Source organism: Gavia stellata, chromosome 4, assembly GCF_030936135.1.
Source record: "Gavia stellata isolate bGavSte3 chromosome 4, bGavSte3.hap2, whole genome shotgun sequence".
Taxonomy (NCBI): Eukaryota; Metazoa; Chordata; class Aves; order Gaviiformes; family Gaviidae; genus Gavia; species Gavia stellata.
The window spans coordinates 55,682,980-55,695,497 of NC_082597.1; the positions used below are offsets into that span (position 1 = coordinate 55,682,980).

Genomic DNA, 12,518 nt, shown 5'->3' on the forward strand with positions numbered 1-12,518 from the left:
AGCTAATGCACTCCTTCTAGTCCCAACATCTGGAATTTCTCTACCTGCCTACAGTCCTTCTAAACTACTGTTTACTTCACTGGATAGAGTACTTTGGACTTTTTAAGGATGTGTCAGAGCAGACGGTAACAACTCTAAGCACATGTGCCTGAGCAGAGAAAGCTAGAGGTATGCTCTGCAAGAAGCAGTATTTTTAATTAGAATAATAATAATAAAAAAAAAAAAAAGATGAGGGGGAAGGATCCCATAGAAAAAAGAAATTAGTTTTCCAAATGGTTTGCAGGGCATCGGTGCTTGGTTTTGGAAAGAGAGGGGTTTTTTTATTCCTTGATGCTGGATCTGGCAGGAAGCAGCTTAGTAAAACTGTAGGAGGGAAGACAAGTTCAAAAAAAAGCACACTTGAATTCAGAGAACCTCATTAAATAGAAAACCAGCAATGCCAGCTACATTGTTGGTGCAGTGGATTCTTGTGATGCAGCAGCAGTTCTAGTAAAAGCTACACAAACACCATCCTACCTGCAGGTGTATCATCTCCTGATACAGCAATGAAAGTTGCAGCTGCTGTGGCAGCAGTTTCAGTGAAAGGACCATGAGGATTAACAAGATGCCTGGTTGGACCATAAGAAACCAAGATACCAGGAAGATACAGTGAGGAAGCAATCCATGGAAAATGAGGATATTCTCACAGTAAAGCAAAGGCCAAACCTGGTAGAAGTATCTTTTGGAGACTTTTGAGTGGCTGAGATCTGACTGGCACAGGCAAGAGCTGGCTCCCAATATAGCTCCTACCTCAATGCAAGTCCCAGTGCTCACCTTAAGCAAAGCAAAAGACAAACTGCCATCCCGTGCCACCTAAGCTTGAGTGTGGAAACTCATTATTGATATAAGCAGCACACGTCTTCCCCCACATTCCCATCCTAGGGCAACAGCCTCACAGTTCATGGAAGTAAAATATTGAGCCTTTGAAACTGAAAGCAAGCTCCCCGGAGATAGACACAACTGATCGTAAGGAAAGCTCTGCCTTCTGATGGGACCCTGGGCCTGCTGCTGTGGGGTGTCCAGCCCAGAGGAAGCAGTACAGGCAGAACAGCAACTTCCATTAGGTCCAGGAAAGCAGTTAGCACTGCTCTGTAATGAAACAGAGTACAGCTCTGTCTCTAACACAACGAACACTAACAGCCCAAAAGGAAGAGAGAATTCTAAAAGTTTGTCTCCCAGACAGAGAAGCCATCCCAAGGCAGAGCAGGAGGATCCCACCTGCACCAGGGCAGAGGCCTCTTGTGGCTTACTGGGCTGTCTCCGTTGCTTTCTGTATTTGAAACAAAGTCAGGTCAAGAAACTTCCACTGACTGATATGGCTGTAGCATCTGTAGTTCTGAGCATCCACTTTGTATGATCTGCTCATACTGGCTTTCACCAATGAAATAAAAAGCAGCTTCAAGTTCACCTCAAAAATACTCTCTTTCTGCAGTTGTTACCTTTTTTTTAAACTCTTAATGTGCCTCATTCAAGAGTCACTTTCATTGTTAAGTGTCCTTCAGATAATATACAAAAGGAAGGAATCTGTATTCTATGTTGGACTATTTTAGCATGGTCATATCCTGAGAGAAAACATAATAATTGGCAAAACATATCTAATTACTTCTTCCAATTTTATTTTTTTATTTTGTGCTCCATTGACAAGTGCCTATGTACAAGGAATACCCGAGACAGAGCTTAATGCCAAAGAACAAAACAGGTAGCAGAACAGAAAAACAATGATGAAAAAAACACAAATCTAACTCCTCTTGAAACTGTTTGATATGGTACAAGCCTGCAACTCTTCTGGTGTAGTCAAAACGAAATTCCTGGAGAACTTTAGATCTAGTGGATTTGGTTTGTTTCTTGGGAGTCTTTCCTGAGTGCTTCCAGTACCTTAGACCAAATGTAATGATAACATATTCCAGTAACTGCTATGCTTGCATCTGCTGCCAAGTTTCTTTCTGATTTAGTTCAGATGCTCAGATCCAGAGCAAGCTGCCTTTGGTAACTTCACTTGAAATTCAAAGATCCAGAACTACTGTTCATCTAGTTTCATAAACAAATGTTGAGCCTCATGAAAACAAGATGTGTGCTCCAAGATGCTCAGAGGTTAGATAACATATAAATATGAGGGTTTCTCTAACTGAACTCCCAGAAGAGAGAAAGGAAGAAGGGGTATATAAACAAACCAATAAATATCTATGAAAACCTTAGATGTGAAAGGCGGCTTCTACTGTCAAAGTCTGCAATCTCGTAACTTAGAACAAATGGCTACCTGAAACTATTTCCAAGAACTACTTCTGTTTTTCTCTGTAACCCTGTCATGGGTCAGATGAGTTATTCATATCCAGCTTCTTTTTCTCCTACTTAAAAAGCATGTTAAAAATCTGACCAGGATGTGCTTCCAGGTCTATATACACTACAACCAAGATTAGAATTTAAAGTACTGAATTCAGATACTTGCAAAACTCATTTTCTTGGAGTACCTGTCCTACATTCATTACTTCTGAATACATATCTTACAGGACTGAAAAACAGAACTGAGTTTTATGTTGGATACTTAAAATGCACCACTTATCTTCACCCCTTTCCATGGATATGTCCAAGTATTACCTGCAAACAAAAACTGTTGTATTCCTGTTGTACTTATTTCAATGTCTAGTCTCCCATTTGGTAATTGAAAACAAGCATTCAGCAGAGCTGCAGAAGAGAGATTTCCACGTAAGACTTTTGTTTGCTGAGCAATAAATTGCTCTTTTGCTGAGGAAAGGCCCCTCTCTACCATCACAAGGTTTAATGACATAGACTACGTAGAAACTCAGTTTGAATCCAGAAATACATTCCGTATTATGTTCATGATCAGATAGCTGTATGAAATTCTCAACAGAAGAACAAGTGAGATTTCCAAATAATTTTATTATGACACTGAAAGTAAAAACTTATTTGAGGAATACCTCTACCGAGCTTGCTAGTCATACTAGAACATGCAAGCTTTTAAGATAAAACAAGTCCCTTTGACTATAAAGCTTACCAAAGCCTTTCAAGCTTCAAAAGGAGGCAGCCTATGTTTCTCAGATTAGGTCAGTCATTCCACTTCCTGCTGCAAGCAGTATTCCGGAATGTCCTCCATTAGTGGAATCATAACTTTCAACAGCACCATTCGAGTGTCACGGATCTTCTCTGGAGTCTAAATGAAAGTAAGCAGTCAAGTCAAAAGACTTCATGTGCAATGAGAGGAAAACATCAAGCACTGTGAGGAATGCAGTTTGGAAAGTGGAGTAATGTCCTGCACAGAATGGTCTGCTACCATTATCCAAAATAATATACATATGTAAATTGTTTGCTTTGCATAAGATGAGTACATTTTTAAACAGAGAACAAAACCCCTCCTACCTAGTATTTCTGCGGTTAAAAAAAGAGCAAAAAATGGTAACACCCTTCTCTCTGCTCCAGTGAAGCTGGAGAATACAACGCACATGAAGATGTTCATAGCTTCCTGAAACTTAGCAGTGCCTTGGTGGCACACCTCCGTGTGGAAATACCAGCCATCAGTCTGTCAAAGTAGGTGGTGACAGACTGAAACACTTGCACTGTTTGCAGGCAGCTCTTGCTGACGAAGGAAGTCTCGCTGCTGCTCATGCCCTGCCTTCCTTCCATTGTCCCCTGCCTAGACGACGCTTCCTCACCAATCCGCAACTGCTCCCTGCAACCAGAACTGGCACCCTACAGCCCAGGCATGGCCGCAAAACAAGCTACCTTTCCTCAGAGGACAGCCTGGCTACCAGAGCAGTGCCTGCTGCTCTGCAGGAGTGGGCTGGGCTCAACCCTTTACGGAGCACTTTTGTCAAACCCTGATCTCCTCAGCTGATCCAGCAGCGCTTAATACGGTGTGTGTTGATGCCACCGAGACAAGAGGCGTTCACACCGTCGCCCTTGCAGCCTGGAAACGGTCGGTCTCCCCTGCAACGGAACTCTCGATCACGTTTAGGATTTAGGGGCGTTTTTTTCTGGTGACTGACCTACAGCTGCTGAATTCAAGAGGCCTCAGAGCACCTTCCTCTAAGCAGGCCCGCGGCCCCAGCAGCCGTCCCACGCTGCCTCGAAAGGACGAGCGTTGCACAGCCCCGTCAACGCCCGGTGCCGGCGGCGGGGGCAGCCCCCGTCCCGCGCCTCGGGGGCGGGGTTCCCCGCCGAGACGGCTCCCCTGGCGCCAACGGCCGCCCTTGGACAGCCGCGAGGTGGAGGGGGGAGGGAAGGCGCCGGCGGCGCGGCCGCCATTGCCCCGCGACGGTGTGCCGGCGGGCGGGGGCGCCCCGCGCGGATCGGGGCGGCCGGGAGGGTGGCGAGCGGCCCGGCGGGCCGCGGGCCCTTTAAGGCGCCGGCGGCAGGCAGCGTGCACATCGCCAAGGCAACTGGGGGCGGGCGCCGGCGTCCGTGGCGTGTAGGCGCCGGCGGCCGCGCTGACGTCGGGGGGAAGCTGAGCAATAACAACAGCGACGCGGGGCGGCGCGCCGGCGTCGGCGTCCGCGGTGCGCCTGCGCGGCCTGCGGGCCTGCTTCTATTTATGTGGGGGGGCGCCAAGATGGCGGGGGTGGAGGCGGCGAGGAGAACGTAGGGGGCAGCTCCGACCGGGCGGCGGAGGGGGGAGGGGAAAAGAGAGGGAGGAGGAGGAGCCGCCGCCGCCGCCGGTGGGAGGGAGCGCGGAGAGTGGTGTCACCGGACGCGTGAGGCGGGGGCCGGCGAACGGCGGGCGGGGGGCGGGGGGGGGCGGCGGAGGATGGCGGAGCCGCGCCGGGTGCCGTTCATTAGCCTGTCACCCGTGAGGCGCCGCGAGGGCGAGAGCCCGGCGCTGGAGCGGGAGCCGGGGGGCCGCGAGCCGGAGCCGCCGCCGGCGGGCCGCGAGGCGCCGCTGTTGGCGCCGCCGGAGCCGCCGCACGAGCTCTCTCGGCCGGAGCCGCCGCCACCGTCCCGCGAGAGCGCCGCCCGCCTGGAGCCGCCCCGCGAGACCGGCCGGCCCGAGCAGCAGCCGCAGCGGGACCCCCCCCGGCCCGAGCCGCCGCCGCTGCCGCCGCCGCAGCTACCGCCGCCGCCGCGCCAGAGCAGCCGGCAGGAGCCGTCGCCGCCGCAGGAGGCGCTCCCGCTTCGCCAGACGGTCCGCCTGGAGGTGGTGCTGAAGGACCCCACGGAGGAGGGCTGCGTGGAGTTCAGCTACCCGGAGCTGCTGCTGTGCGGGGACTCAGGGGTACGGGACCTCCTCTTCCCCTTCCCCTTCCCCCTCCCCTCCCGCCGGGCCGGGCTCCGCCGCGCTGCCTCCTCGCCGCCCAGGGCCCGGCGGGCAGCTGTCTGCGTCCCCGGCCTTGCCGATAGCGTTATCGGTCGCCCCGTCCTGCGCGGGGGTGGTCCCGGCCCGGCGGGGCGGTGCCCTGGAGGGAAGTCCGGCGGCCTCGCCGTCGCTCCGGGCGCCTCCTGGCGCTGAGGCTGCGCCTGTGCCCATGGGGGGGAAGGGGAGGCTTCGCACTTGTCGCCCCTGAGCTGGCTGAGGGCTCCCGGGTGGTTTTTCTGGGGGAGCTCCTAGCGTTTGCTGCGAGCGGGGGCAGGGGAGCGGCAGTGTCTTGTGCCCCGCTTACCCCGGCTCTCCTCCCCTCACCTTGCATGCCCGGGGAGCGGTAGTGTTGCATCCTCCTTTCCCGGGAGCTTTTTCCGGCAGCTGAACGAGAGTGTTGTCATGCCGGTCTGTTTTCCGGATTGACTGTAGGCTGTGTGCAGGTAAATGAAGCGTTATTAGCCCGGCTCTGCTGCAAGCCTTGAGGTGAGCATTAGCAGACTTGGAGATAAGTTTCTGCAGTCTTGGGGCGGGGGGGGATGAAGTAGAGTTAATGTCGTTGAAACTAGAACCTCACCTGTAACTGTTAAGAACTTTCAAAAAAAAAAAAAAGTACTTTTCACTTTTTCTGTTCCTCCTAACCAGAAAATATTTGGCACTCGAACTACTTTGGTTTTTAAGGAGAAAAGCTTGTGCAGACAACTTTAAGCAGTAAACAGCATTAATCAATCAACAGGATCCAGTGTTCAAGTAGGAAGGAGAGATGCATGTTCTTAAGCTGGTTACACTTAAGCCACTCAGTGAGTTGAGGATACCGGTGAAGTTGCACTTGATTTAAATAGTTGTGGCTCCTCTTAATTCTAATATACAGACAATTTTAGAGAAAGTTTACATCTTCTTGGAAAGGGCAAAGGGTAAGGAAGTAACTAGTACTAAGAAGGTTGTGATAGCTCTGGTGATAAAAGCAAACCTCAAATACCAGTACTGATATCACCATTGGATTTTTACATCCAACACAAACTCAAGAACGAGTAAAACCTCTGTTTTATGAGCCGAAGTGTTTCTAGCTGCTGCTGATGCCATAACTATACTTGCCAGCCTGCTCCCTTTCCTGTTCTTTAGTAGGAGGGGTGTAGAACTAGATTGTGTTCAAATGTGGAAGAAAAAAAAATCAATGACCCTGACTTTAATCCCTCTGAGATCTTCTGATAAAAGTTAAAAGGTTCTTTCTGTTCATCTTGTCCTACAACTGTTGTGGGCAAACAGTGTCAGTTATGAATCCTCTGAATTGTTGTAGCAGTAGTCTGCTGCTCTCAGAAGTGCCATCTTTTTGAGCAGTTCCTGTATGAAGGTGAGTATTGTGTTACTGTTTAGAAGTGGTTCAGTATGTGGAGGTTGACTTTCCCCTTGGCAGTTCCCAGTTCCATAACTGCCTTTTTGTGTAGGTTGGTAATATGTTAATTTTATAATCGGCGAAAAAAGACTTTATGTAGTTTTGATGCAAATTCCATGTCTTTGGGAGGGGAGCATTGATTTAGTGGATTTTTTGGTACAATTGGGATCAGACACTGCTTTTAAGGTAGAAATAGTGATAGAAATGCTTTTTAAGAATTCATGTATTTTTTTGAGCTCTCTCTAGAGTCCAAATTGAAATGAATGGATCGTAATGTCCTGTCTATTGCTGGACCATGTGGAACAAGCAACTGATTATGTAAAATAGCGTCATAAATTGTGATCCTTTTGAAGTGATTCTGGACTTTTATTCTTGTTTAAAAACTGATATGTACTTGGCCTGTCAATTGAACTTCTTACTTGGTATATGGTAGAAGCTAGAAAAGCTACTCTGATATGGACTTAAAACCTTGCATCAATCAGCATGAAAAGAGAGGGGAAATGCATTTTATCCAGCAATAAAATCAGTGCATCCTGGTTCCTTCATAGTTAAAGCAAATACAAAAGGAGAACTTGCTCTGCACAGTGCTGGAGACTTAGGATGACAGAATTATTTTACCCTGGTTGTTCTCAGACCAACAAATTATGTAGTTTGTTCAAAGTCCTAAAATAAAAAAAAAAATTGTGAAAGGAAAACTGATCTTGCTTGGGTAGTAGAATAGCTCTGATCTATACTGCTTAATGCAGCAGAGAAAGCTACCTTGTTAAAATGAAACTTGACCAAGAAATGCCTGCCCACTACCACTTTTCTGCAGAATCTGTGAGTTTTGCTCTTTCCAAGTAGATAGTAACTAGGTGGCAGTTAATGCTGTGGTTTAAAGTGGAGTTTTAGATTTCTGAATTTGTTGTTTTAGTAATGAATCAGTTTAAAATGAACAGTTAACATAAACTTAGTTATGCAAACTGTTCTTGCAAAGTGATGATTGAATGGTTTTTCTGAAAGCTGTTGTTGACTCCATATCCCTTCCAAGAAATTGCTCAACTTCCTTATAACTATTCCCATTAAAGTTCCACATGACAAAATTAGGAGCTTCTCTTTCTATCTTGTAGTGTTGCTTGGAACTGGAGCAACCAAGAAGGTTCTCCAGAGGCAGGCTGTTCTGGAAAGGGAAGGACTGGTTCGCAGGAATAACTTCAAACATTGCTTTAATAGATCTCTCCATGAAACAGCAGAAAATCCCAAAACTTACTGGACAGGATGAGTGCCATTTCTGGGTTTTTTTATTCCAAATTTGGGTTCCTAGCCTGAATCAGAAGCTAGTGGAAATGTTTATGTTAAAAACCTGTGCTGCCCTTGTCCTGCTTTTTTGCCTTGATAAAGAGAACATCCTTTGATAGGGTTGTTGATAGAAATCATTTTTGGTAGGAATTATTTATGTAAGGTTTTTGGATGTGAGTAATAAGTTAGTGCGGTTGAAGAGTTTATTTGACTCTTAAAAACTGGCAGAAGTGAAAGTGTGCTCACTTTTCTGGTGGCGCAATTGAAGCATGGTGCATAAAACTTAACTCAGATGGGTGAGCCAGAAGGCCAAGTTGGCTTCTGTCAAGCAGGCTGTAAAGGTGCTGAAGTAGTAATCTCTTAAAATTACAGCAAAGTCCAATACAGCTGTCCATCAGAGCTCTTAGAAGCTGTGAAAATGAAAATTTGCTTGAATTTGAGATTCCCATAGTGCATAACAAATCAAAGTGATAGTCAGCTGCAGCTTTGAGAGTTTGGTGGAAAGAGACAAGTTACACTTAAGTACTGAATTTTACTTGAACTCCGGCCTCAACCTTGTCTCATTTCACAATTTAAAAACACATTTGCCTAGCAGAAGGTGTGAAATAGGTTTTCCCAGCTAAAAGTAAGAAAAACAGTGTTGCATGAGTTGAGCAGTATTTTATATTTAGTTATACCTGCAGGAAATGTGTGTGTAACTTACTAGATGTTTCAGGATTAGCTATAACATCTATTAATTTTTTCTCTAGCTACTCAGTTCAGAAAATGTAAGATAATTGTGGTGTTTGCAGTTTTGCTCAGCTTACCTTCCTCATCACATTGGTCTTGATACTTTTGAGCTAGTTTGTTTTTATTTCGTCACCATTTAGTCGCTATATTGACTTTTCATACTGTGGAGGAAAGATCTTGCTTTTCTGAACTTAGTGTTGCTTTTTTTTCTGTCTTAGTCTACCAGAAATCTTCGTTTATTCATTGGTGAGTGGTCCATGTGCAGTAAAGTTAGTTGCCATCCATAAAGTTCCGTAAAATTAAACTCTGTTCCACTGTATTTTAGCATCCTAGTACCCCCCGAACAGTTACTGTATTTTATGTGAACTCTAATTTGAAGAAGGCAGCCCTGTTTTTCTGCCATACCTTATCTCAAAAAAAAAAAGCCTTGTGTATACCCTTGATTGACTTTGTGTCAGTGAAAACCTTTTCCTCAAAAAAAAAAAAAAGGGGGGGGGCATGGTTCCAGCTTATTTGTGCAGCTGGAATATTAAATCTCTATTGTCCTTGTGGCTGCCATAGTGGCAACCTTGTAGAATTCATGCTATGATTACTGAAATTATCTGAAGAAAAAAGTAACAGTACAAGAGTTAAAGGAGTTACATTACTAGGTGTAGTTGTAACTTACTGAGCTTTTTAGTCTCTGGTTGCTTCCCTGCTGATTAGTGTACCAGGTACGTCTTGTGTATTGTATCTACAAGGATCACAGCACCAATAAGAGGCACCAGCGGAAACAGAAGTGAAAAGTTGTATTTAGAGATAGTTCTTTTCTCTTTGAACCTCAAATGGCAATAGTTCTCTCTTACGCTTACACTTTCAGTTGAGGTTGTAGTGGAATGCTTGGGCAAATATAAATCAAGTCTCTTTCTTTTCTCTTTGAACCTCAAATGGCAATAGTTCTCTCTTACGCTTACACTTTCAGTTGAGGTTGTAGTGGAATGCTTGGGCAAATATAAATCAAGTCTCTTTCTTAACTTTTCTGTTTGTGTTCTCATTAGAAGAAAAGTAACTGAATGATACTTGAACAAGTGAAACTAATTTTTATAGAATAAAGTAAGTATTTGGACTCTCTTAGTGTAAATTCTGACTACTTAGTTAGTCATCAGAGCATTGTTTACTGACATTTAACGGGGTTTTTTTAGATGCACTTTGTGTGTCTCTTGTGGAATGAGTATTTAACTTCTGCATTTTTCAGAAGAAATCGGTTCACTTGGAAGATCCATTTAATGATGAACAACGGGAGCGGCATGAAGTAGAAATGCTAGCCAAGAAGTTCGAGGCAAAATATGTGAGTTAATGTACCTGTAATAAAATATATAAATGTTTAATAGTGATAACCGTGATGCTGTAGAGATGTTAACATCAGGGGTTTTTTCCTGAATAGGGTTGCTAATGTAGTGTCAAATGAATTCTGTACATTTCAGAGCTGACTGTCTCATTATATTTCATTTAAGCAGCTTGAAGCTGCTACAAGCTTATTAGACAAGTCTGCTAAATAGATTTGTCTGTAGGATGTTATAGCTTGTGAAGCTATTCTTGGAACAGCTTCCTATACGAATACAACTGAGTAATAGATGCAGGTCAATACTCATGATAAATAGTGTGCCGGAGGAAACAATTTTTATGTAATGCTGTTGTGCACTATTGAACAGCTCTTCTGTTTGGGCTAAATACTGATGAATCTTCATGAATTTCTGACTAGTTGGGAATGCTTCCATAGGAAGTTATTGTTGAATAAGAAGTCGTTGCTTGATGAGTTTATCTTGTAGCTGTGTAAGCTGTAGCTGCGTAAAGATACTCTACTGACTCCTGAAAGTGTAGCACGAATTACTTCAACAACACTAGAGACTATCGCTAATAAATGAAGGTAGAAATCAGAAAATGTTGACTAAAACCACACCCAAACAGGTCTTTAAGAATTCATATGGGTAGGGTTGGGTGATTAATTCTGAGCTGGCAATCAAAATTCATCGTCGTGCTTAGGCATGTTGATATTCTGGATTACTAATAGCGCACCTCAATAATAAAGAAGGGAAACACGAGCAGTCATTAATATCTTTTGCTATTAATATACATATTAAAATCTTTCTTGTCTGATTTATTTGGATTTTTTTCTGGCAAAGGCAGATTTCTCTGAGTGCCCAGTCTATACATTCTGTAGAAGTAATTACTATTTCCGGACATGTTAGCTGTGATATATAACAAAAGAAATCCTCAAACTGAAAAGAACAATTTTAATCTTTTGGAGGGATTGACAGAACCCAGTATACCTAGGGAACTGAGAAGGCAGTTCCAGAATACTCTTTGCTTTTCATTTGAATGATAAATTGTTTTTTGAATGTGAGAGAAAAATGTTTCAACTGTACTTTTCTAGAAAACTCATTTCCATAATACAAGTTAAGGATTTTATAATGTCCTGAGACAAGTTGCTTAACTACAGCAGATGAAAGTCGCTATAGAGCATGTAAAGAAATATATGTAGGCGGGAGTGGTAGTGAAAGCAATCTAATTTTACATATAAATTTATGCATACATCAAAGCTAAACATGTACATTTATGAACAAAACATGGTGGTGTTATTAGACTTAGGAAAACTTGAGTTCAATGCTCAGTAGTCATAAAAAGGGGCAAATAGATACTTCTAACTATTAGACAGCAGTAGGTAACAGAAGCTGTTATTATACAACAGTTTAAATTCATGGTGTACTTGTATCTTGATTATTATTTGCACTTCTGATTTCTTGCCTTCCGGTCATTCTCTGCTGTACCTTATGCTCCTCAGCCCCACAAAATTCCTGGAAGGGGAATGTCTTCTATGTAAAGAGCAACTTACTAGGTTAGGGCCACTAAGCATGGAGGGTGGTGAGGGTTTAATAGTTCTTGTGTTAGATACGCCATGTCCTTTCTCTCTTCCAGTACAAGAACCATCAGTCTTTACTTACCCTCCATCCTCAGAGGAATTGCATCTCTGTACACCGACCCAGTACAATTGCTAATGTTCTGACAACATCCAGCCATCTCCTGAATCTTGTGGTGAAAGGTTCATGCCTTAGTTTAAACTAGAACAGGGGTCCCGTGAGGTAGATACCCATTCTCTTCTCTTTCACAGCACTCTAGTGTAAAAGTAATCACTGGTTGTATGGGAAAGTAAGTTTTTTCAGATTTGCAGGAAGTGCTATATCCCCCTTAAACCAAATAGGTATTACTTATCTATATCCATTTAAAATGGAGTTAAACAATCTTTTTAGTCGTAGCACATGTGGCAGTACTTCTGAAAAATTTTATGCGTGAAGAACAGTCTTCCTTGAAGACTTTTTACTTATTTTCAGATAAATTCCTGTACTCATAATCATATCAGTACAGTATTGGATATATCTTGCAGATACTAAGACAAAGCCTATGTGTAAATACATTTTTGTAAAACAAGATAGATGAAGTTACTCTACCATTTGTTTACTTGATTATTCAGAACTGTTTTGCGATTGCTGCATGTTTTATTAAACACCAGCATAAAAATCTGTTCCGAGTGGTTCCCATTTTCATTCTTTTGATTACTGTTACTCTCTAGACAAAATCAAACACGTGATATTGAGTCTCAGGTGATATTGTACATAATGTAAGAATTTTTACTGGATCAAAACAAAGGTCCATCTATGTAATGGATGGTAGCATAGTCCTCTGCCACTAGTGGAATCTCATAATTGAAAGTATAACAGAGTAAATGTGCATTGATAG

General features: G+C 44.0%; 1 protein-coding gene across 1 annotated transcript in view; it reads left to right on the forward strand.

Moving 5' to 3' along the window:
- Positions 1 to 4,798: 4,798 nt before the first annotated feature.
- Positions 4,799 to 12,518, forward strand: part of UBN2 (ubinuclein 2) — a 50,284-nt gene continuing 42,564 nt past the window's right edge. The window contains 2 exon segments of the mRNA XM_059815971.1: positions 4,799 to 5,263; positions 9,979 to 10,071. Coding sequence (XP_059671954.1) covers positions 4,799 to 5,263; positions 9,979 to 10,071 — 558 coding nt within the window.